Source organism: Salarias fasciatus, chromosome 12 (assembly GCF_902148845.1).
Source record: "Salarias fasciatus chromosome 12, fSalaFa1.1, whole genome shotgun sequence".
Classification (NCBI taxonomy): Eukaryota; Metazoa; Chordata; class Actinopteri; order Blenniiformes; family Blenniidae; genus Salarias; species Salarias fasciatus.
In genome coordinates, this window is record NC_043756.1 from 24,893,625 (window position 1) to 24,919,772 (window position 26,148).

The 26,148-nt window shown below is 45.3% G+C and overlaps 1 protein-coding gene across 1 annotated transcript in view; it reads right to left on the minus strand.

Annotated features, from left to right (window-relative positions):
- The window catches only part of LOC115397815 (putative histone-lysine N-methyltransferase PRDM6), an 83,082-nt gene that overhangs the window by 52,067 nt on the left and 4,867 nt on the right, over positions 1-26,148 (minus strand). The window contains exons 3-5 of the mRNA XM_030104286.1: positions 19,356-19,504; positions 18,863-19,021; positions 2,161-2,288 (exon numbers count right to left, since the gene is read on the minus strand). Of these exons, the coding sequence (XP_029960146.1) occupies positions 2,161-2,288; positions 18,863-19,021; positions 19,356-19,504 (436 nt within the window). The remainder of the gene's footprint in view (positions 1-2,160; positions 2,289-18,862; positions 19,022-19,355; positions 19,505-26,148) is intronic.

A 26,148-nucleotide genomic window follows, 5' to 3' on the forward strand; every position in this document is an offset into this window, starting at 1 on the left:
CTTAATTATTTCAAAATCTGAAACATGACTGAAATCATCTCAACTCTAAGCTGAAGCATGTTTAGATATGGTTTGATTGCATTATTCATTCACGCCATTCGGTTTGATTTATTGTCTCTCAATGAATTACACGTCGTTTCTCAGCTGGCTTCACTCTTGCGCTACATTTACTCTCTCATGTTTAGTTCATTTCTTTGTGGACATATATTCATTCACCTCCAGACAGAAACGCCTCATTGCAGAGCTAGTTTTACCTGCATGTAGCTGAAGGACACATGACCGCAAAAACTTTAATTTAATTTGAAATTTAATTGTTTGTCAGTTATTTCTACAACTGTACCATTCTCTGGAAGAGGAGCCACAGGACCTGAAGTGGGCCCCCCTGCATCCAGAACCAGGTGAGCTGCCCAGGGCCTCCTGGTGCTGTACTGTCTGTACTGCACTTCAGTAGACTGAGAGCTGATGCTCCATAAGGAGCCAGTCTATCAGGGTCCAGGTCTAAATAGATTCAGAAGGCACCAGAGGAAGAAAGCAGACCACGAGGCAGACACAGGACCCTAAACCCAGATGCAAGACCTTAAACCAAGAGGGGGCAGAACCCAGAGGACTACAAATCCCACAGACCAGGACCCCAGAGGCCAGGACCACACATAGCAGGACCCAACAGACCAGGACCCCACAGGCCAGGACCACACAGACCAGGACCACACAAACCAGGACCCCACAGACCAGGACCCCACAGGCCAGGACCCCACAGGCCAGGACCCAGAGGCCAGGCCAGGTGCTTCCTGCGAGGTCTTTCCTCAGCATCACTGTGTGTATTGAATATATAGTTTAAATTATGGAGAGCTTTGCAGACATTTGCTGTTGAATCGTTTTTTTTCTGAAATTTCTTTGCTAAATAGAATCCTGATGTGAGGTGGTAATCTGGAAATGACAAACTGTCTATTTTCCAAATATTTAGCACTATGGAGGACCAGTGGAGCTCCTCCAGGAATCCTTACTTTTTACTGTAATTTTCCACAAAAACAGCGTTTTGTCCAGTGTGACAGTGACCAGCATGCTGGGCATTTGGCACTGTGGAGGACGCCATCGCCTTCCTGCTCACCCACATCTACATCTGCCTGGACAGAGCGCCCAACTGGAAGCCTCTTGTTCTCTGACTTCCCCAGTGTGTCAACATCAAGATGCCAACGGACACATTTAGCAAGTTTGTGCTGTGGGAGTATCTTCCAAAAAGACTGCTTTTTCACCGAAAAGTAACTGAACGTGACTCTCATAGTGTGGACATAACAAACCACCAGATTCCTAATTTTCACGTTCATGAAGGTTTCATGTCAGGATGCGCCGATACTGAGAGAATCAGACCGCTCTTTAGCATGCAGCATGTAGCATTTAGCATGTAGCACGGCTCGGAGTTACACACAGAGCAGTGAAACTACTGATTGACATCGTTCTAACTCTTCTAACAGGCTAAGTTACCGATTAAGTTGCTGGTTAAGTTGCAGATCAAGTGGAATTACTGCTTAAGTTTCTGGTGTTGTTCCAATTATCTTTCTCCTCTTGATATTTCCTCAGAACATCATTTCCTCTCGCCCTCTTACGTCTCACTGCCGTTGACGTTGCTCACGGAGGAGGTCATGTAATCTCCGGGTTGATTCGGGGATCTTTTCCGAATATCAGCGTCAGTTTTTGACTTCATATTGATACTAGTACGATTATTGATGCATTCCTATAATAGTGCTATAACAGCATATTTCAAAAAGAAAAGAGCAGAAAGTGCAGAAAGGTGAGCAGACATTGAGGCATTAAAGATATTGTTAGTGTGACAATAGTCCCAAGTCTGTGTAGAGACAGGAGATGATACTTGTATAAAAAGGGATTTTGATATACACTTGACATCTTTGTGGATTAAAAAAAAACCAAACATAAACACTTTATTTTATAGACTAGTTGAATTTCTTTCTTTCTGTAACTCTGAGTCTACCGCCTCCTTCTAACATGTCTTTCTCCAAAGGATGAACCAGGGGTTTCATTCTGTATTTCAGTCCCACTTGCAGAAAAGATGGCCAGCTGTTGCTGAGCTCTGTGAGTGAATACCTCCAAGACCATACAGGAGAGGAGTGCTTTTAGAGATATGCTGGGGAGATGTGTGCTTACCTGTACTGAACAACCATCATGTTCTGCTCTCCACAGTGCCGGGCGCAGCGGATGTACCTCATCCAGCTGGACTTGCTGGGGTCGTTCCCGTCGATAAAGTGCTGCAGCGTCCCCTCTGCATCGTAGATCTGAAACACACAGATCCAACATGTCAGAACTCAACATGCTCGGTACTGAGGGTGGGCTCACAGGAGGCGCCCGATGAACTGTTTTCAGGTGAAAAGACAAAGCTTTGGCAGCGTTCTGGGGATCCGGTGCTTGGAGCCACTGAAAACAAGTTTTTAGGCACAGACTTGTGATCAGGACGTTCCACCACTGTGGAATGCAGCACCGCTGCTGTGTAAAATTACACCCAATTTGTGTTTTCACTTAAAAATGCTGCAAAAACAGTGAAAGAATCAAACTGTTTTACTAAATTCGCAGTCGTGTTTTAATAGTTTGAAATTGTTTTTATAAAGCATAAAGGAATAATCACCAGCTGCTGGGTATAATCAGGCGAAAAAAAGCTTTGACTGCTTCAGTGAAGCTTCGCTGACATGAATTTAAAGCAGTTCTGTGAGTCATGACAGCTATGTTGTGTTTGATTCTATTTGAATTTCTCTCAGTTCATCCATCCATCCATCCATCCATCTTCAGCCGCTTATCCGGGGCCGGGTCGCGGGGGCAGCAGTCTCAGCAGGGATGCCCAGACTTCCCTGTCCCCAGACACTTCCTCCAGCTCTTCCGGGAGGATCCCAAGGCGTTCCCAGGCCAGCCGAGAGACATAGTCTCTCCAGCGTGTCCTGGGTCTTCCCGGGTCTCCTCCCGGTGGGACATGCCCGGAAAAACCTCCCCAGGGAGGCGTCCAGGAGGCATCCTGAACAGATGCCCGAGCCACCTCAGCTGGCCCCTCTCGATGTGGAGGAGAAGCGGCTCTACTCTGAGCTCCTCCCTGGTGACTGAGCTCCTCACCCTATCTCTAAGGGAGCGCCCAGCCACCCTACGGAGGAAGCTCATTTCGGGCCGCTTGTATCCGGGATCTTGTCCTTTCGGTCATGACCCAAAGTTTCATGACCATAGGTGAGGGTGGGAACGTAGATTGACCGGTAAATCGAGAGCTTCGCCTTTCGGCTCAGCTCCCTCTTCACCACAACGGACCGATACAACGACCGCATCACTGCAGACGCTGCACCGATCCGCCTGTCAATCTCACGCTCCATCCGTCCCCCACTCGTGAACAAGACTCCAAGATACTTAAACTCCTCCACCTGGGCTAGGGTCTCTCCACCTACCTGGAGAGGGCAAGCCACCTTGTTCCGGTCGAGGACCATGGCCTCGGATTTGGAGGTGCTGATCCTCATTCCTGTCGCTTCACACTCGGCTGCGAACCGCCCTAGTGCATGCTGTAGGTCCTGGTTCGATGAAGCCAACAGGACAACATCATCTGCAAAAAGCAGAGATGAAATCCTGTGGTCCCCGAACCGGACCCCCTCCGACCCCTGGCTGCACCTAGAAATTCTGTCCATAAAAATGATGAACAAAACCGGTGACAAAGGGCAGCCCTGCCGGAGTCCAACATGCACCGGGAACAGGTCCGACTTACTGCCGCAATGCGGACCAGACTCCTACTCCGGTCATACAAAGACCGGACGGCCCTTAACAAGGGGCCCCCGGACTCCGTATTCCCGGAGCACCCCCCACAAGACACCACGAGGGACGCGGTCGAATGCCTTCTCCAAATCCACAAAACACATGTGGACTGGTTGGGCAAACTCCCACGAACCCTCGAGCACCCTATGGAGGGTATAGAGCTGGTCCACTGTTCCACGACCAGGACGAAAACCGCATTGTTCCTCCTGAATCCGAGGTTCGACTATCGGTCGGATCCTCCTCTCCAGTACCCTGGAATAGACTTTCCCAGGGAGGCTGAGGAGTGTGATTCCCCTATAGTTGGAGCACACCCTCCGGTCCCCCTTTTTAAACAGGGGGACCACCACCCCGGTCTGCCAATCCAGAGGCACCGTCCCCGACCGCCACGCGATGTTGCAGAGACGTGTCAACCAAGACAGTCCCTGCACATCCAGAGACTTGACTTGAGGTACTCAGGGCGAATCTCATCCACCCCCGGTGCCTTGCCACCAAGGAGCTTACCAACCACCTCGGTGACTTCAGCTTGGGTGATGGACGAGTCCACCTCTGAGACCTCAGCCTCTGCTTCCTCCGCGGAAGACGTGGCGACGGGATTGAGGAGGTCCTCGAAGTATTCCTTCCACCGTCCTGTGATATCCCCAGTTGAGGTCAGCAACTCCCCACCTTCACTGTAAACAGTGTTGGCGGAGACCTGCTTTCCCCTCCTGAGGCGCCGGACGGTTTGCCAGAATTTCTTCGAGTTCAGTTCAGTTCAATGACTTCAAACATGAGGTTTATTGTACGATTTGATTCCTGAAATGTTCACTTGTGAATGCTGTTGTTAATGCAGAGGAAGCGAAGGTGGGAAGTGTGTGAAACAAGCTGGAAATGTGACAGTGTTTCTACAGTATTAATGCTTCTAAGATTTAAGGTAAGTGGTGTAAAAGAGTGACTGGGATGTTATTGGTAAGTGAGACTGAAGAGGAATGATGTCTCAATGTCTCACCAAAAGAAATAACTCCACTTGATTTGAAAAGTGTGAAACAAGTTGTGTGCAGCTCATCACGAGTCTCTTCTCGCCTGTCATGTCCGGGCTGGGATATTACAAACCTGCTGCATGTGAAACGTCACACAAAGCTGATTTACAAGCCCTTAAAAGCCTCGCTGCTCCATCTGCCAGCTGCACAGACGAGGCCCGGGATGACAGACACTCGCTCGGAGCAGCAGTGGAGGCGGAACCAGACGCAGGAACCCAAACACGCCTCCATTAACACATGAAGGAGGAAGCTGGTCTTTCTACTTGCTGAGATGATCCCAAGTTTAAATTGTGATTTTCACAGACAAGTTCATGAGCGAGGTGCCAACCCCCACTCCCACCCGCCACCACACCCCCATTCCTCTTTTTCATTGATAGCATCCCCGTGTTCTTGAGTTCTTCAGGAGACTTTCTGTAGAACCAGACTCAGAGGAGACTTTCTGCTGGGGTTTAGGAGAGAGAAACAGCTCTTTCCATTTCATTAGATGTCAGGCAGATATCCGCATGTTATAGTCATAATTCACTGAAATGGATCCAAAACTTCACTTTCAACAGCTGTTTGACGCTAACTTTTTTCAAACAAAAAATGCTCCCAATATGTTTCAGTGTTTTTTAATTAAAAAAAAAAAAAAAAAAACTTAGAACACTGAAAAACGGTTGTATATATTTATTTTGTGTTCAATAATATTATTATTCCCTGATATATTTTAATGGGATAAATTTAAGTGAAATAGAGGAGTATTCTCATGTTATAAAGTCGCACCACCTAATCAGTCACGGGAACTTTTCTCATTTTAGAGTTTTTTTTTTTTTTATATTTCTAGAATTTTATAGTATTAAATTATAAGTGACAGGAATTAACAAATTCACTTTGATTTGGATTTATAGTAGAAAATAATTCGGTAAACTTTACATTTTAATTATTCTAAAGATTCAAATTAGCCATTTTAACAAGATCTCATTTGTGACAAGTACAGTCCTGAGTGGGGAAGGTTACCGAATCCGGTACTTTTACAGGTACTGACTGAATTCCATAAGTACTACCAAGTACCGACTGACGTCAAATCAAACAGAACCATGTTTTGGCACCTGAACGCATCCTCGTGAATGTGAGGGAGTGGAAGAGTAGGGAATTTTCCATGCCACACCTGAACACGACAATGCATGTCCAAGAGCATGACGACATCAGTAGCGCGCATGCCAACACAGCAAGTGAGACTAGAAAGCACTCCAAAGTACAGTTCACTTTTTAAAATACGATGTAGATTCCGCTCACTGTGGTGGGAATATTTCTAATCTTAGGAAGCTTCTGGTTAAGGACAAGATGTTTCTCAAGGATAAGGAGCGACAAGTCTCAGATCTACGCTACAACTCCTGCATTCGGCACTGTTAGCACGTTAGAACTCGTTAAACTATCATCCTTTAGTTCGCTAGCATCCATTTGCCACTCATCTGCAGCAAGCAACAAATTAACCTTTAATACCAATTTCCCGATTATAAGCCGCTACTTTTTCCCCATGCTTTGAAAACCACTCTGATTTGATTGAATGCATATGTGTGTGTATAGATTACTTATTGATTAAATATAACGTGCCACCCCCCAACCCCCCCAATCCAAATACACACAATCAGAAACTGAAAAAAAAATCTCTTAATACTACTAAATGATAATAAACTAACAATGTATATGTAACTTTTTCTCTACATAATCTGTAATAAAAGAGCAGATAAACAGCTTGGGGGCTGGAATAAATTACATAAAATGCAGTAGAAGGCTAAATGACACCTCTAAGGGACAGACGTCCTCTGTTATTATTAGGGCTTTTCCCGACAGTCCCCTCTGTTCACAAACCCTTACATCTGGAAATTAAACACTGAAACAGCTGCGGCTCCTCGTTCAATGCAGCTTACACATGTAAATACATTGTTTTTTTGTTTTTTTTTTTTCCCCCTAAATTCAGCTGGTGCAGCTAATAATCAGGTGTGCTTTATAGTCCTGACATTATAGTAAACACAAAAAAAAATCCCGAAAATTGGTACCGTTAAGTACCCGTACTGATTCCCAGGTACCAGGAATTGGTACCGTGTCGGTTCAAATATGAACGGTACCCATCCCGAGAGCTTAGGGTCCAGAAACATTCAGAATGCACCCAGCTTCTGCTAAAAAAAACAAACAGAAATCACACAGTGATAACGACAAACAGCACAGACGATGAGATGATTCAACATGAGTGAAAAAATCAAGAGGAAAGACTTCACATCGAATACTGATCCTGTGTGTGTGTGTGTGTGTGTGTGTGTGTGTGTGTGTGTGTGTGTGTGTGTGTGTGTTCATTATTCTTCCCCTACTGAGGAGGTGTACAGTGGGTTTATGAGGTGACGACCTGCTGTCGTCCACACACTTAAAAACAATCGATGCTGTAAACAACTGCGAGATTCAAAGGAAACTGCGTTGTTTACCACTCTGTGTACGTCAGCATTTTAAAGTCCCTCCTCAAACAGACACCGTCTTCACCTCCATGCTCTTTAAGTCTACATTATTCAACACATTTTACACAGCTTAGTGTCATATTAAAGCGAACGGGGTCCCAGTCCTGGGACGTGTGTCTGGGAGCATTCATGAGTACGAGTAGCCTACTGCGGGATCGAACTCGAGACCCGACGCTGGTCATCGTGTCAGTGCAGCTCTGGAAAACACTTGAGTTACTTTTGACTAAATGGAACAAAAACCCGAAAAAAAATATTGCTGATTTGAGAATAAAATCAAGTTTGACTGTGTTAACATATACACAATTCTGAAAAAGTAACCTTGCAATAACATCTATTTGTTCAAACGATCAACTTCTTTAAAATTAATTTACAAATGTAGGTTATAGCCTCAAACTTAAATAAGCCAATTATTAAACTTCATGGTTGACATTGGTAAATCAGAAAATCTTTAATCGATGCCCAGTCAGAGAACTGGGAGTTATGAGTTCTTTATTTGTCTTTCAATTATTTCTCAGTTTTATTCATTTTACACAGAACATGTAACATTTTATTTCAATCAAAAAAAATAATTATTCATATTTTTATTTCGTAAAGAAGAATTAACTTGAAACTGATTCAGTTTGAAATCAATGCAACGCACACACACACACACACACACACACACACACACACACACACACACACAAAGTAGGAGTATGTTATTACAACCTCTAATCTCAGGATTTACAAGAGACAGAGGCCTGGAGGTAAGAGGAGAAGATTAACACTACACACACACACACACACACACACACACACACACACACACACACACACACACACGGCTGGTGCTTCTTGTGTGTTTTTAAGAGAGTGGATTACAACTCACTCTCAGTTATTGATCTCCGCTGTCAGTACTTCACTTACTGCTCTATCACTGTCCACACACACACACACACACACACACACACACACACACACACACACACACACACACACACACACACTGCTGCACCATTACTAAACCAGTGTGAAATTTCAGCAGCATTTGAACCAGATGAATTCTAAATTTCACGAGTTTCACTAAATGTTTTAAAGACATCTAAGTGAAATTCTTCTGACAATAATTCCACATCTGAAGTTGAGGCTGCAACACAGCTGATTGCAATCAGGACTTGTTACTGGGCTTTTTACAAGCATGATGAAGACTTCAGCATCAGACTGAGGAGTGCTGAAGCAGGGAGAGAACTAAAACATGCAGTACTGCAGCCCACGAGGTCCAGGGTTGAGTCACCCTGCTCTAATGGGAGGCCAGGAAGCATCCTGATCACATGAACCTCCTCAGCTGGTTCCTCAAAATGTGAAGGAGGAGCAACTCCACTCTGAGTCTCTGCTGATGGCCGAGCTCTTCACTCCATTATGAAGACTGACGCCCTTTATACTGCAGAGAAAACTCATTTCAGCTGCTTAAATCCATGATCCCAGACTTTCAGTCATGACCCAAAGTTCATGACCACACATGAGGGTGAGGATGTAGACCGAACTCTTCACCACGACAATCTGGTACACTGACCTGCATCAGTGCAGCTGTCTGCTCAAAACTGTGGCTGAACCCACAATCTCACCTACAACCACTCCTGAACAGGACCCCGAGATTCTTAAACTCAAACCTTTCCCGGTTGGGGGACTTCAGCCTGAGATGCTGCTCTCACAGACCAGATAGACTTCAGCAGCAGTTCCGGTACTCTATGCTCCCTAAATACCTCCGACAACACATCTCAAGGGACACATAGGCTTTTGCTATAAAACACATGTAGATGTAACTGTTGAATTCCCATGAGCCCTCAATAATCTGAGAGGACGAAGGGCCGGTCCGTTGTCCATCTCGGAATCCATGTTGTTTCTCCTGTATCAGTCTCCTTTCCAGTACCCCCACAAGGACCGTTCCAGGGAGGCTGATACGTATGATACTCTGATGATTGGCACATATGCTCCAGTCCCCTTTTTTCAAAATGTGGACCACCACCCCTGTATGCCAGTCTGAAGGTACTGAGGTCCATGGGACACCAGAGAGGCATGTCGAAATGGACAGCCCAGGGCCTTCAATATCCAGGGCCTTCAGAGTCTCTGGGTGGATCTGGTCATTTGAGGGAAAAGTATGTCTTCTCTTGATGAGCACAGAGTGAGATAGACCTCGTCAGAACCCTCCTGAAACCCTGGATGGTGGCCCAGAACCTCTTTGAGGCCCAACAAAAATCTCTATGGCCTCTCCAAACTCCTTCCAAAAACAGAATTCACATCTGTAACTGCAGCAGCTGCAGCTTTTTTAGCTCATGAAAAACATCTTCCTGAGTCTAGAGTCCCGTGAGCCAACCAGGACCTAAAGAAGTCTACCTTCAGCTTGAATACTTCCTGGACCGCTGGTGTACACCAGTGGCTCCTTGGGTTGTTGCCAAGAGAGGCAGCAACGAGCTGGCCACGACTCTGCGTCGCCGTTTAATGGAGGTTCTATAAAGTCATGAGGCCACCAACCGGGGGATTGTTAGAGTCTTCAAAACCGCACAGCACTGACCGGAAAAGAGACCATGGACTATGCCCAACCGGGAAGCCCAGTGCTCACCGGCGAACACCAAAAGTTAGGGTCTTCTCAATGACTCTGGTCCATGCAGGGTACACCATTGTTTGCGTTCTGTCTTGGTGGGTGACATTTTGACTTATGAACTGGAGCATAATTCTAAATATCCTCTTTACATTGACTCTGACAGATGTTTCTAAGACTGTTAAGCCTACGTTCAATATATTTTTAACATGGTAGTAGAATTTCTTTGCAAAGATTACCTACCCAGCCATCAGCTACAGAGCTACGTATATTTTAATTTTCAACTATCTGATTCCTCATTTCATTGATTCTCACTTTCACTCCTCTGTCTAGATGCCTCAAGTTAGTCAGCTGGCTTTAAAACCTGATTTTCTCACAATGAATTGAACACCAGATGTTTGCAAAGCTTAGCATATTAGCATCTGCATTTTTACAAGACACAGTTCAATGTAAATGTAATCTTTGAGCTTTTTCAGCTCAATTTAGAAAACTACATCGTGAAGTAAGGTTTGAAATGATGGCAAATGATGGCAAACATCATTTAGATGGAAAAGACATTCTCTCCTTTCTCTGGCAGGACTGATCATTGTGGCTAAAGAGGTTCTTTATATCAGAGTGCTGCCTGCGAGCGATCTGCACAGCCTCAACCAACAGCTGTGTGTGTGTGTGTGTGTGTGTGTGTGTGTGTGTGTGTGTGTGTGTGTGTGTGTGTGTGTGTGTAAGAGAGAGACAGAAAGCGTGTCTAAAATTTACCGACAGTGTTTTGGCCTTCTGACCTAATTACAGAGAGTAAATCTTGTGCTTGTCTACTCTGAACAGACACTTCTGAGATATAGCTGTGTGTGTGTGTGTGTGTGTGTGTGTGTGTGTGTGTGTGTGTGTGCGTGCGTGCGTGTGCAGGCTGCACGCAGGCTGGAATGTGGATCACTTATCGCTTAGAAACACTTAGCTGCAGCTCCAAACCAACATCGGCATGTAAATGGCTGTTGCGCCATCAGAGGACAATGTGTGTAAGATGAGAGAGAGTGTGAGTGTGTGTGTGTGTGTGTGTGTGTGTGTGTGTGTGTGTGTGTGTGTGTGTGTGTGTGCGTTCTCGTATTTCTATCCTTGTTGGGGCCAAATGTCCCCACAAGGATAGCAAAACGTGAAACGACGTGCCTTGTGGGGACCTTTTTCCGGTCCTAAGTAGGAGAAACAGTGTTTTCTTGACCATGTTGTTGTTACTGAAAAAAGTAAAAGTGCAAAAACATTTCTTTAGGGTTAGGCTTTGTTGTGGTGTGGGTTAGGGTTAGGGTAAGGGTCAGGGTTAGGGGCTAGACATGAATGGGAGTCAATGGAAGGTCCCCACAAGGATAGAAATACGAGACTGTGCGTGTGTGTGTGTGTGTGTGTGTGTGTGTGTGTGTGTGTGTGTGTGTGTGTGTGTGTGTGTGTGTGTGTGTGTGGGTTGATTGAGTTTATCTCTGTGGATGTTTCAGTAAGTCACAAATGTAGCACAGAGTTATCGAGCCTTTAGGTGATGCCACACTCTCTCTCTCTCTTACACACACACACACACACACACACACACACACACACACACACACACACACATATACGCACGCACACATGCACATACTTCAACGCTGAGCTGAGTAGCAGATGTTTGAACTTGAGATGTTCCTATTGAATAAATTTAAAACGGACTTTCCTGAAAGTCAGGCTCTTCTCCAACAGGACGTCTTTCACTGCAGTCTTCCACAAGATATATAAAGACCTCTTCAAACCAATGCAGAACTTTGCTCCTTCAGTCCCATGTCACCACCTCTGAGTGTTTCTCTATGTAGACACGATGGAAATGAGCTTATGAAGATCAAACTGAACATGGACGTGGTGAAGAAAGGTGATTCAAGTGACTCTGAGTATTGGACAAAGTGATGATCTGCTGGATCTTCACTCCAATCATCTCCAGAGGTTTCCAGAGGGCAGAGAGAGCCGGAAATGAAGTGTGGTGAGCAGAAGTTTTCTGAGACAAACAGAGGTCAGAGGTAAATGGACAGACTGGATAGAGATGATAGAAAGACGACAGGAAATCACAGAACCTCTGGATCCAACCTGCAATGATCAGAAGAACACCTGATGAAGACCACAAAGGGTGTTCCTTAAGGAAACTGAGACTACAGGTCACACAGGACCACCAGACCTGGACCAGAGGAGGTCTGAGGAGTCTCCGTTTCTGCAGAATTTGGTGTGACCGCCACGTCCTTCTTGGTATCAACAGTTCAGCTGCTGTGATGGTCTGGAGGAGGTTTTCTTCTTCTGGGGATCAACTGCACAGACTGCAGCTCCAAAGTCTACCTGGGGATGTCCATCCCTTTGGTCATCTCAAACTGGTTTCTGGAACATGAGGTGGAGTTCTCTGGACTCCAAGGACCTCCACAGTCTCAGACCTCAGTCCAGCAGAGCTCCTCTGGGATCGAGAGTAACAGGACCTTCACATCATGGACGTTCAGACCACAAATCTGCAGCTTCTGTGAGATTTCATCATGGCAACATGGACTTTGTTGAATCTATCCTCAAAACACCAACAATGAAGAAGGTCCATTCTGCTGCTGTCAAGGTGAATCTAATAGAGTGTATGTTGTCTGACACTGTCTCAACGCTTTAAAAATAATACTGTATCTTTAAAAAAAAAGGCAGCTCATTGGTTATGTGTTTTTATTGTTAGGTCTAACCAAAAATGTCCCATTAAAAATGTCCTGCTCAAAAAAGGTTTGCCCCTGACCCCCAGGTTTCTGTCTCCTGATGCCCCCCACCCCTCACCCCCCCCACAGCAGGAGGCCCGCCCGTGACTTTGAGACCCAGTGATTTATAGAAACAGCATCAACAGCCTGTTGTTCCTCTTTTTTCAGTCCAAATCCTGTAAAACTGTTCCTGAGAGCCGATCAATGCTCCAACGCCTCCATTCTACAGCTAATCAATGGAACTCCACTAATTCTACTGTTATCTGCTCTCTTCATCGGCCTGCTCCTCCTCCTCCTTCTCCTCCTCCTTCACCTCTTCCTCCCTTCCCTAATCTCACCATGTCTCCCCCTCCTTCCATGATAAATAATAAAGATGAGAAAATCCTGCTTTAGTCCAAATGGAATCAATCACGATCAGACGCTGGTCATGAAGCGCCGCGCGGCAGCATCAGTCGCCTCCTGCAGGAACACAACCCGGCTGGCTTGGTGTCAAAGGTCAGACAGTAGCGAAGCGGCGTGGTTCCTGCACTGCATGCTGCGTTGGACCGAGGTGGGGGTGGGGGCGGGGTGGGGGGTTGCGGAGCGGTGGGCCCGGGACAACAGACCCGTTTGTCCCCCCCTGTCGGCGGGCCTGCATATAGACATCCACTGCTCAGCCGGTGCCAGTGTAAACAACAGACAGGTGTAGTGATGAACAGACAGTGTGGAGCAGGAGAGAGCAGGAACATTTAGATATCTGGAAGTATCGACATGATCGTGTCGCCTACAGAACTAGACTGAGAGACCATTTAAAGGCCTTTGCAGGTGTTTTCAGTTATTAGGCTGATTGAGTGTGGCACCAGGTGTCTTCAGTACTGACCCTTTTCAGAATATTCTAATTTTTTGAGACAGTGAATTTGGGTTTTACATTAGTTTTCAGTTGTAATCATCAAAAATAAAATAAACACTTGAAATACAGCAGTCTGTGTGGAATGAATGTATACATTAGACAAGTTTCACCATTTGAATGGTATTACTGAAATAAATCAACTTTTTCATGATACTTTAATTTATTTGACGAGCACCTGTGAACTCATCTTACTGATAAACACTGTTTCACTCCACAGTTTTGTTTCTGAGCCGATGTGTCCCTCACGTCAGCTTTCAGCTTTGTGATTGTGCTCATTGTTTAGCTTTCCATGTTGAGGTAAAATGAGGTGCAGGCTTCTTAAACCTCTGGTTGGGCTGAATTTACTTGAGCTGAGTTTGTTTTAGTGTAGGAGCAGCATAAGGAGCTCACACAGGACGTACCAGAAGAGTGTCTTCATTAAAACTCTGTACCTCCGATAGATTCCCAAACAGATGCATGCTGTAAAACTCAGTGAGACAAAAAAAACAGTGTTGGAAGAATAATAAATCACCAGAGTTGGTTTCCAACATGTGGCTTGAGCCAAAGCGGTCGTTCTGCAGCTCATCCCAGCAGGTCAAAGACCTTCAGAAACAGCAGCAGCAGACACGATTCCCAGCTCAGGACTCCAATCTCCAGCTTCTCTGAAAAGCCTCTGACCTCAGCCTCATGATAACCTCCACCGCCTTACATGCTTCAGGAATCCAGCAGTTCAGACTCCGTCAGGTACAACACAAGAGCACCCAGTGTTTTCAGTGTAGGATCTCTCTCTCTCTCTCTCCCTCTCTCTCTCTCTCTCTCACACTCTCTCTCTCTCTCTCTCACACACACACACACACACACACACACACACACACACACACACACACACACACACACACACACAGTGTTATTGTAAGACGTAGCTCCCGGTGGAAACCCCCAGCCTTTGTTCTGGAGCCCCCGCAGTTCACCGAGCCTCCAGGCTGAAGTCACACAGAGTCTGAAATGAAGAAACTTAACCTGACGGACGGAGCGGGTTTAACCAAACAGCACTGGGCGGAGCAGCTTGGTGGAGGCCACGGTTTGCTCGGAGGCCCTATTCACACGGCAAGGTTCCTATAGTTTCGCAAAGGTCTTTAATTCAAACGACAACGTTCTGAAAACGATGCAAATGGATTTCACTTCCGGCGCTTTCCCAAAGCTCTTCACACACATTCACACTCCAGTGGAGCCAGCTGGCCTGCAAGGAGCTCACTCCGCCCACTGGGAGCAGTTTAGGGGTCAGTGTCTTGCTCAAGGACACTTTGACACGTGGACATAGGGGAAGGTGGGATATCAAAGCTGAAACCTTCCAACAGAAAGTTCCAGTGCTACGGGAACATGCCCGTGATGGTTCCAAGAACGCGGGGGAGGTTTCTTTGACTGTTCCTGGTGCTTCAGGAAACCCTCTGCAATGGTTCGTAGTGGCTCACAGTACTCTGGAGAAGTTTCTTTTGTGGTTCCTGTTACTGAGGGAAGGTCCCTGCGGCTGAACCTGTTACGGCAGGATGATGTTTGCTGTAATGGACACATTAGTCCTCTAGGGGGGAACGTTTGGTTTTATTATTATTCAGGGAGTCGGTACAAACTGACCTAATCCTATTTAACGATGTGTGGGAAATAAGAACTTTTTATTGCCCAAATAAGTAGTTTTCTATACAGTATCCATGCCATTCCAAACACACATTACATCATCGTGTGACCAGAACTGCTTTAATAATAAATTCCTCGGATAAAAATAATGTTCGGCTCACTGAAACACAAGCAAGAAGAAAGTCGCCTCCTGTACTTTGGCACAAACCCGCCGCAATCATGTGGTCACAGCGCTGAAGTCCAAGTCGATCAGAGCATTTAACAAAGCCCAGGACACAAACACAAATAATGACATCAGTCAAAAACAAACACTTGACATTCCTGAGGAGACGCCGTGCCCACAAACCTTCGACAACACGCCGTCAATGGCAATCCAGCAGCGGCAACATGCTAACAAGCAGAAACAGACAAAGAAAACAGTTTCACCACGCCAAAGGCCGAGACACCGAGAGGAATTCTCCCAATCCTCAAGTGTTCCATCAGCAGCCCACACTAACACAATATTTAGCCTCAGACTGCGCAGCTGCAGTCGTTCTCTCTGCGAGTTACCACGTCCGGCGCAGTTTTCACTGACAGCCCGTCCAGCCTCTGATCGCTATCAAAGAAAGTCCCGTATAAAGCTGGGGTCAGAGCCCGGGCTTCGGGGACGGCTCTCATGTTTTCACTGCACATTCTTTCAATCAGAAGGTTTGGGGTGTGTGTGTGTGTGTGTGTGTGTGTGTGTTGGTGGTGGGGGGGTGGGGGGGGGGGGGGGGGGGGGGGGGGGGGGGGGGGGGGGGGGTCGTCCCTTCAAGAGGAGAACAAGAAAACGTCTCGCCTTCCCAAGTGCCTCTCGGGAGCAGCTGGTTCCTTTCCTGGCATGCCGCCTTATGATTCCTCAGATTTGTTGAAGTTCCAGACTCTGGGATCCGGGAGCTGGACTTTGGGGCCGTGTGGTCACATGTTTGAAGCTGGACCTCCGTCCTGACACATCCGAGCAGCTTGGACTCAAGACTTGGGTCAGAGGCTCACAGTACTGACCTGGCTTCTCACTGACAAACTTCTCTTTACAGGTTCACTTCCATTAAACTTCAGTGAATAAAATCATTAGAAATGACTTTTCAGTGGAGTCATTCCTGGTTTTTCAAAGTTCAGTATGTCGCTTCGGTCCACTTGGTGGCAGTGCTCAGTTGCTGCTCCTCAGAGTCTCCTTCAAAATCTACTAAGCATGTGCAGAACAACTGGTTACTACGGCCGTGAGGAGGGTGAGCAGTACCAGCGTTTGGTCAACAAACAGAACCCGAGTGTTTCCAGAAACGTCCACCTTGGGAGTTGTTGTCAAAAAGCTGTGTTTTCAGTGGCTCCAGACCCCGTCGCCGTTTAAACGAACTCCGTTTTTCACCTAAAGTGTCTTTAACCAGAGCACATGTGGCCAGCTGTTAAAAAGCTCAGTAACACGAGATTAGGTGGACATCCCTCCTCCTGAGGGTCTCAGACTTGGACGACCCCCCCCCCCCCCCCCACCACCACCCCTCATGACCCCCCCTCTCCTGGCAGCTGGGCCTCACAGCCCGTCGATGTGTTGAGCTGTGAAATACTGCAGCACCACAAATCCCCCCCTGCTCTGCGCAGACGTTAGCAGCATCTTAATTGAATGTGCCCCTTCCTGGATACCATAGACAACATGACAGCAGCTCGCTGATTGGCTATAGGACACACTTCACTTCCTGTTATGGGGGGCGTCAATAAGCCAGTTTAACAAGCAGCGAGCTTTAATGGGATCTTTGTGTGAGGCGTCTTCATCAATAGACCTAATGACCAGGTTTAGATCCGGCAGCCGATAATGTGAGCCGTGCTATTGGAGGAACGACTCTCCAGACCCCAGGGGCCCCAAACGCTGGTCTGAGGACCCAAGAAGGGTCTGGGTCCAGAAAAAAAATCCTCATCAACTCTTTTTTTAACTGCAGGAAATCAAGAACAGTTTCTCCCAGTCTGCATTCCCCGTGATTTAAGATTTACAGTTTCATTTTGATTGAGATCAATCAGATGAGAGAAGACTTTTTCACCTGACTTCACGGACAGATTTCTCTAGATCCTGGAAATCTCCTCATGATTCTCTTCACTCTCGATGACTTCTCAGTTTTTATTTGGACTGCTGACCTTTGAAGTGTATTCTTCACAACTTTTGGATTCTTTTGTGCGCTGAAGCAAATGATTGATATGAGTTGTGTTTTAGTGGTTAGTCGTCTGCCTTCACAGTCAGGGGACACCTCTGTGGGTTAGCATGTTCTCCCTGGGCATGTGTGATTCTTCTCCAACAGTTCAACGTTTGGTTCAGTGGAGAGTCTGAGCTGGATGAAGAACATAGTCACACTCATGATGAGTTAGGCTACTTCAATAAAATGAAGGTTGGGATAATTTGCACAATGAGCAAGGATCTCGATCAGGGAAGTCGAACACACTTCAGTCCAGGGTCCACGTACAGTCCAGGTTCATTCTGAGTGAGTCGAACCGGTAAAATAGAGCCATAAAAACCTTTACATTTAAACTTTTTTTAAACAATTACAACAGAAAATTACTGAAATCGCCACATAAAATCAATTTTAATTAAATATTCTAATGGAAAATACAGTGAAATGCCTAGACAACTATTTCATTCTGCATGTTTTTCCAAACTCCCCCTGACAGCATGGCTTTGTGGCTAGTTTGATATCCGCCAGGCAGCTTTCATGGTAGCATCACTGCTAGTTGTGTTATGGTGCCACCCTGAAAGAATTTGTTAAAAAATTAATGTTTTCTTTGAGATATTTTTTCCATTTTCTTGGTGGTTTTGGTGGTTGTTATTTTCAGTCAATCATCTGCAAACGGATGCAGTGCTTGTGCGTTAGCATTTCAGCTCAACCCAGGATCAGAGTTTCTACCCAAGATGGGAGTAAATCAGGCACCAGGTGACCGAGAGCCCTGTAGGTCAACAGACCGCTAGCTTCTTCGCTTCACCTTAATCTTCAAGCATGCTAGCAGTTCACCTTTTGATTATTTCAGGTAAAAGGACTAAAGAAATGAATCCTAACATGAGGTGACACTTGACCTCTCATGTCTTCAATACCCCCCAAGTCCCGTGACCTCCTACCCCCTGGAACCCCCCAGCACTAGTATCCCTCCTCCCCTTCTTCCTCGTCCGCCCCCTCCCCCCTTCCTCCTCTCACTCCTGCTGCAGTTAACAGCAGAGACTGATGTCTGGTCAACCGATGTCTGACTGACCTTTATCAACAGAGCCACGGGGGACTCATCTATTTCTCTTTCTCCCAGCATCCCTCACTGCCCCCTTTGAACACTTCCCCACCCCCGCCTCCCCCTCCCTGCCTCCCCCCTCAGCGATGCTAATGCAGCTGTTTATAACCGCCACATTGACTTTCTCCTGCCACTGTATGTAAATACAATCTGCTGTGATCAATGAACCGAGAGGTGACACGCACACGCACACACACACACACACACACACACACACACACACACACACACACACACACACACACACACACACACACAGAAACACTAATTTCAATACCTGAAAACACCTGCATCACTGTCACATCACATTGGTGTGGATGGATGGATGATGGATGGGTGGATGGATGGATGGATGGATGGATGGATGGATGGATGGATGAATGGATGGAACACAGCAGTGCTATTTGGTCATCCTCACAGAATTCAGTCTTCAAAGTTGTTGGCGTTGGGCCCCACCAGAGTACTGGCCCCCTGGGGCTCCCCCTCCGCCCTCTTACCTCCCACAGGTGTCTGGTGTTCCTGATGGCTCCACACTGCAGCTTGTCCAGCAGCAGAGGAACGCCCTGAAACGGGCCGATCCAAGTTCCCTGAGGGATCCTCTGAGCCGCACAGATCCCATAACCTAGACCGGGAACTGTACTGGTGCACAGACACACCTGCACACACACACACACAAACACACACACAGGCACATGAGATGGTGATGTGAGTCTTTAAAAAATATTTCAGTGCAGAGTTTTACAAACACTTGAACAAGGAAAATCCAACTTTGAGTAAACACATGTTCTGATGTCAACAGGTTTTCTGAATATGTGTAAGTAGACAGACAAGAGTAAAAACACAGTATTAAATTAAAGAACATCATCTGCATAAGTGGAGACACGGCTGTTTCGTACAGCGGCAGGTCAGATCAAAGAAGTGGACGTGTTTTTGTTGTGTGTGTGGTTGGTGAAGGGTGAGCTGGTCACAGGACAGAAGGGGAGGGGCTACCTCTCTGGGCAGATCTCGTAGCCAGTCGGGGACGTCGGGCAGAGTGACAGGTGCCGCCGAGCTGCTGGTGCCAACGAGCCGCCGCAGGGAGTGGAGCGGACCGTGCATGGGACACTCGCCGTTCCTGTTGTCTGCACACATGTCGCAGCCTGGTGGGAAAAAAGACACGACACAAACAGACTCTTACTTCATCTTAGAGCTTCTGCACATTTTCACCAAAAGGGTGGAGCTCTTCATGGAGGATTTGAATGAAACAAGTTGTTTTGAATCGACGCAGTTGTTGACGAGACGTTTCATCTGCAGTGTGTCGACTGTGTCTCCACGTTATGAGCCTCGTATGTTTTGTAGCTTGTCCAGAATAACTTACAGAATGTAACGTCATTGTGCTCCATAAAAGTGAAAAGGTGATTTTCTCATTTCATCATATTCAAGATCGTTTACAGCCAAGAGTTCAAGTGAAGACACAAAACTTTGGTTGCATTTTGAGAGCCTGTTTACACGACAACGACACTCAGAGACACTGGAAATTAGGGCTGGGCGATATGGCAAAAAAAATGATCACGATTTTTTTCTTCATATCATTCAATCTCGATTAAAATCACGATATGTTATATTGTTTTTAAACCAGTTTTAAAGCATCTGCACTGAAAACTAGAACTATAGAATTGTTTAACATTTTATTAACAAACCAAATAAATAGCAATGCAAATTAAATAATATAAACATAGAAAAATACAACAACAATCTCACTGAACAGTGCTAAATGGAAAAAAAATCTAGCACCAAGATAATAAAATCTTGCGATGCATTGTTTTTTCAGTAAAAGAGAAAAACTGAATGATTGTTAGTTAGAGTGTGACAGTTTGCAGCCCTGAGGATTTTTGTTGCTATAAAAGATTAAAAAACTAAAGAAACCGCCTGGGGATAATGAAGGTGCTTTAGAACAAACATTATTTTCAAGTTCTGATGCTAAATATGCTGCTGCCATCATTAATGCTTGCACCAAATGTACAAAATTTAAATAATCTAGATTGGACAGATTAGACTTAAAATGTAACAGTACATAACTACAATAATATAAAAAAAATTGACAAAAGTAATCGTTTTTCTCCTCTTAAAATGTTGCTCGTATGGTGCAGTGGCCTGAAAAGATGACACTGGAGTCAATATTCGACGTGCACTCAATGTTCGTGTTAAGATAAATATTCTGGTTTCTGAAACATTTGGAATAACCCCAGGGAGATCCTCATTCAGACCACAGCCACACACAACGTCATGACTGCATTTGCACTTCATGCCACTAGGTGTGCTGTTTGCATGTTCAACCTTGTTTTACACAGACACCACAGAAGAAGAGGGGCGTTGCAGCGCTTCAGGCTCTCTGCATGTTGTTAGAAGAAGAGTTTTAGCGGCAAGACGTGGTGATATGTTCAATGATGCCATGCCCCGTCATTTTCAGTAAAAGAGAAGAACTGAACGATCGTTAGTTAAACTGTATCACCAGTAGTTCCTGGACTCAAAAGACCAGATTCCTTGCGGATCGGTGAGCTAGCAGCGGTGCGGGTGGAGCAGCCTTTCCTGTCACCAGCAGCCTCATCTTCAGAGGATAACGCCGAGGCATTGCTGACTTCCTCTGCTTCGCTGCCCTCAGCTCCACGTTCATCTCTGTTTACTTCTCAGACAACTTACAGGCGGGAGTTGAGCAGGAAAAAGTCGACTGTGATTGGCTGTGTTACGCACATTTCTGCCATGTCTGATCGAGTAAATGTGCTCTCAGCTGATCACCGTGATCGACTGGAAATTAATCGCGATCACCAATCACGATCATATAATCGCCCAGGCCTACTGGAAATACAGCTTTTTGTAAACGAAGGGGAACTTTTTCAAAATGGTTATTTTGGTTAACTTTGCCACAAGCTGAATTCTCGTGGTATTTGTTCTTACACACCACGAGAATCCATCTTGTACCGCTCGCGCCCATGTGCTCGGGATCGGACTTTTTTCAGTCAGACCAATCACGCTCGGATTTTTTTCGGTCAGACCAATCACGCGTCGTTTAGGGCGGGACATGAAGCTTTGACGGAAGCAGGAAGCAACAGACTGCTAATAATATTAGCATGGCTAGTGAAAACAATGGATATCCCGACAGCGATTAAATCTGTTTTGGATGAATCCTCTATTGTGTCTTTGAAAAACGATCAGCAAAAGGTTTTTTCTTTGCAGTGATTGGCTGAAACCAAACATGGTTAGGCGGGTGCACTGTGTCCTTCTGTCCAATGAACGCAAAGAGATCTACAGCAAGTCCCTCCTTCCCCGAATGGATTTGCCGAGTGAAATCCCAGATTGACATGTGAAGCAATTCGTTGCTGCACGTCTTTTGCCAGGTTATATTTTGGTTTTTAAATCATCACGGAACTGAAAAATGTCACAGAAAGCTTCATCTCTTTTTTTGAAACAAATGACAACTTAATTCGAACCAAATATTTGCCAGACCTCCATTTCTTCAGAGGAGTGGTTGATTTTGTTTTAACGGTCTGAAGAAGAGCTGCAGAGGACAGAGCAGCGTCGACTCGTCAGCCTCCTGTTTTCACTCCCTCCTGTTCAAAAACACTTTTTCCTTCTGAACCAGTGAAAAAAGCACGCAGAAGAAAAAAGTTTCCCGATTAAAACGGAATTACGTGTGCTGTGTTTTGGCAGGCTGAATGCAGTGAGCGGCGTATCGCTGGGAATTAGCGAGTGTCAACATTTACTCAGCGATGCAGGCTGACAGTAATGGATGTTAATTGACTGTGGCAACATAATGAGAGATTGTTATCTGGATGGGAAAAACTCCCACCGAGTACAGCAGGATGTTAGTGTTGTTTCTTCTTCACTCTCGCTATTTCCCAAAACGAAATATCCTCCTTCCGATGGACTGACAGATACTTTTACACCATGATTAATTGGAGTTAATTAAAGCAGATTACAGTCATTTATAAACCACAGAGGTTTCACAGTTGAGTGAATGGGAAAAATTCTCCAGGACTTTGTTAAAGTTACACAAACATTTTTATTGGACGTGAGAGTCTCACATTACACTGATGACCACAATTTCTATTTCTGTTTCAGTAATGAGCAGACTTCAACAATGAAGAAGCATCTGTGGAATTAAGGTAGAAATAGCTACTTGAAAAGCTGTGAGTTAACAGTGTCACAGCACACATTTGACCATTTCCACTTAAAAGTACATTTAGACAGCTTTTACACGGCAAGTGCTGCCTGAATCTGATTATTTGTATACATGTTTCATTAAGCGATCACATAGGACTCCACTTTCCTTCAACAAACACAGGCAAAAGAAAGACTTCAGGTCATTTAAGATGTTGTTTTGAAGTTATTGGATGTGTTCCTAAATGATCGTATATCAGCAAATGTCATTCACAAAAAATGGCATCAAAGACGGAGAATTTTATCCGTTCATAGAGAGAAGTTTTGCAAAATGAGCCAGCAAAAAGTTCAGTATTTTTATATAATAAAAGTTATTACAGCTTTGTGAGCAGAGTCTCTAGAAATAAATGGATTGTTCTGAGGTTCATGTGAAAATACAATCTCACCCAGTCACTCGTCTTCTGAACGGTTTATCCTGTTCAGGGCCGCAGGGTTCTGGAGCCTCGCAGCATCATTTTATCAGCGGCTGTCACTGTAGACCTGACTAAAAGTCACAAATGACTACGATGAAGACAAAACCTCTCTAAAAACATGTCAAATGGCCACAAACTATTAAAAGTCCCAACATCAGATTCTCTCCAAACACCAGCCCCTCTGGGGCACAGTACACCCTTTTTACTCACAAGTGACTCGCCTGAAAAAAATCTGAGGAAGCAGTTTGCAAACACACATGTGGTTTCTGCAACTGGAATCAAACAAACAAACCAGTAAATGGAGTCTTATGTCGCAGTCAGAGATTGGCCGAATGCTCACAGTGCAGGAGGAAGTCATCAGACACACTGAAAAACACAAAACCTCCTGTCGAAATGTACAGCCCAGAGAGGAGGCTCTTGGTGTACTGCAAACATCCAGATTAATGCGGACGGAGGGTTGTGTGTGTGTGTGTGTGTGTGTGTGTGTGTGTGTGTGTGTGTGTGTGTGTGTGTGTGTGTTTGTTTGTTTGTTTAGTTTTGTTTTTGTAATTTGATCTTAACGTAGCTGCACCAGTTAGTTAGTTAGTTAGTTAGTTAGTTAGTTAGTTAGTGCAGTAAATTTTACATGCAGTTTTTTGGATGACTGTAAGCGTGAGTGAATCTGCAGGAGAGCCTTAGTGGAGCTGGTGGAGCTGTCCGATCACACTGAGGGATTTGTGGTATCAGGATCTTTTGCGGACTACAGGCTTCACCAACAGGCTTCGTCCTGATGGATGAGGAAGGATTAACACACACATCCCAACACCGCTCATCCTAGAGCCGCTGCCGCTGCTCTCGTCCAGTCAAAACTTTATGATCTTATCTATTCTCTGTAAATCCCAAATACAAAGAAGTAAAATATGGCGAAAAAATTAAAGAGGAAATGTTTCTACTTATACAGCATTTGTGTGTCAATATGTCTGTTTCCACAATATTTGTCAACATATACACATCTATGTTTTTATTTCAGTGGACGAGCATGCACAGGAAGACCGGAATTAATTCATACCTAATTTACATAAAATTCCGCTCCTGAATAAACCAGACAGTTTATTTGAATTTAAACTTAGTTCTGAATAAAGATTTCAGGTGTTTGCATTAGTTATTTTGTGATTCTACTTTTATATGTCTCCGTTTGATTTCTAAGTTCGCTGTTCTAGTTATACAAGTCTATTTTTTTAATGAAATGTCTGTTTCTATATATGTTTTACCTTTGTGAGTGTATGTGCGCGTGGTCTGTGTGTGTGTGTGTGTGTGTGTGTGTGTGTGTGTGTGTGTGTGTGTGTGTGTGTGTGATGATCTGTGTAAACTTGTTGTGTACTCTCTGCTAACTCTGGTCATTCAAAGTGTATTGTGTTCCAATATTTTCCTCTGAGCTCCAGCTGCTTCCAGCCTGCAGTTCTTCTTCCTCTCCTTCTGTCTTCAGCGTTTCCTCTCCTCAGCCATCACATCTCACTGGAAACATCCAAACTGTGTGAACGGATGAACAGACACCAAACGAACTCCAAATGTCCTCAATGAGGCCTCCAGCTCATCCTCCATACACCCACAACTAGGCCCGGCTCTACTGCTGTACCACACCGACAGTCACACAGACAGTCAGCCTCTCAGCCTGTTAGCATGTTTGCCTTTTAGACTGTTAGCCTCTCAGCTCATTAGCATGTCAGACTGTTAGCATGTTAGCCTGCCAGCATGCTCGCCAGCCAGCCTATTAACCTGCCAGCCTGTTAGCCTATTAGCGTGTTAGCCTGTCAGCCTGTTGACGTGTTAGACTATTAGCATGTTAGTCTGTCAGTGTATTAGTGTATTAGTGTATTAGCGTGTCTGCCTGTGAGTCTATTAGCATGTCAGCCTGTTAGCCTGTCAATGTGTTAACGTGTTAGTCTGTCACCTGTTAATGTGTTATCCTATTAGCATGCTAGCTTGTTAGTCTGTTAGCATGTCAGCCTGTTAGCCAATTAGCTTGTTAGCCTGTTAGCTTGTCAGCCTGTTCGCATATCAGCCTGTTAGTGTGTCAGCCTGTTCGCATATCAGCCTGTTAGTATGGCAGCCTGTTATCCTGTTGGCTATTCAGCCTGTTGGCCTAATAGCCTGTTAGCATGTCAACCTGTTAGCATGCCAGCCTGCTAGCCTGTTAGTCTGTTAAGGTGTCAGACAGTTAGCCTACTAGCCTTTCAGCCTGTTAGCCAGTTAGCGCATTACCCAGTTAGCGTGTTAGCCTGTCCAGCTGCCTGGTGGAGGATGAAGCTGCCAGCTGACATTAAGTCCAGATGTACTTCAGAGAATCGATCTGTTTCTTATCAAAGCGGAATCCGTCCCAGCTGTCAGTTAACTTCCTCTCACTCCTTTTATGAGCCCAACAAAGACATACAGTAAAGCTTAAATACGTTTCTATTGATCGGACATAAAAATGCTGTCTTCATTTTCTTTTCCTGCTCAGTCATGAGGGAAACAATCACAACACCGACGGAACCAAAAGTGGCCAAAAGCAGTAAAGACAGAAAAATAGCCTTTAGATTACAGCGATTCTACCTTCTTCCTTCACAGAACAGAGCAGCTGGCGTGTCGGGGCAGATTAGAGCCCAGATTACAACATTTAATCTATCACTAACATATTTCAGAAGATCCTGATTAATCTAATCCAAACAGCCACATTGAATCTTCTCTACATTCATTCATGTTTTCATCGTCTGAATTTTATTCTGAAAAACACTTCATCATTCATAAAACAAGTTCAGTCTGACAGACCAGACTTTCAGCACCTAATTCTGGTCTCAGCGCGTCAGATTTCGAATGGGATTACTCTGAAATGGACCAGAACCAGGTCCAGTTGGGCCCAGACAAGAGGACCACTGAACACACACTTCTCCCCCATGCCCCCCTTCAGGCAGCTACAAGCACAGAAAACCCGGCAGAGCCTTTCCTCTGGCCTGAAGCTTCAGATGAAACTCTGTCATTTGGAATCAGGATGCATGAAAAGCACAAACAAACTGGGAGACGCAACTTTTACCAAAAAATCACCAGAAGCTGATCGTGGTTTCAAGAAAAGACTTCAGATTTTCATTACACATCTGTGTAAAACATAACTTTGATCTTATTTTTACCACACACTGTCTTTCTTGCAGTTCTTTCGG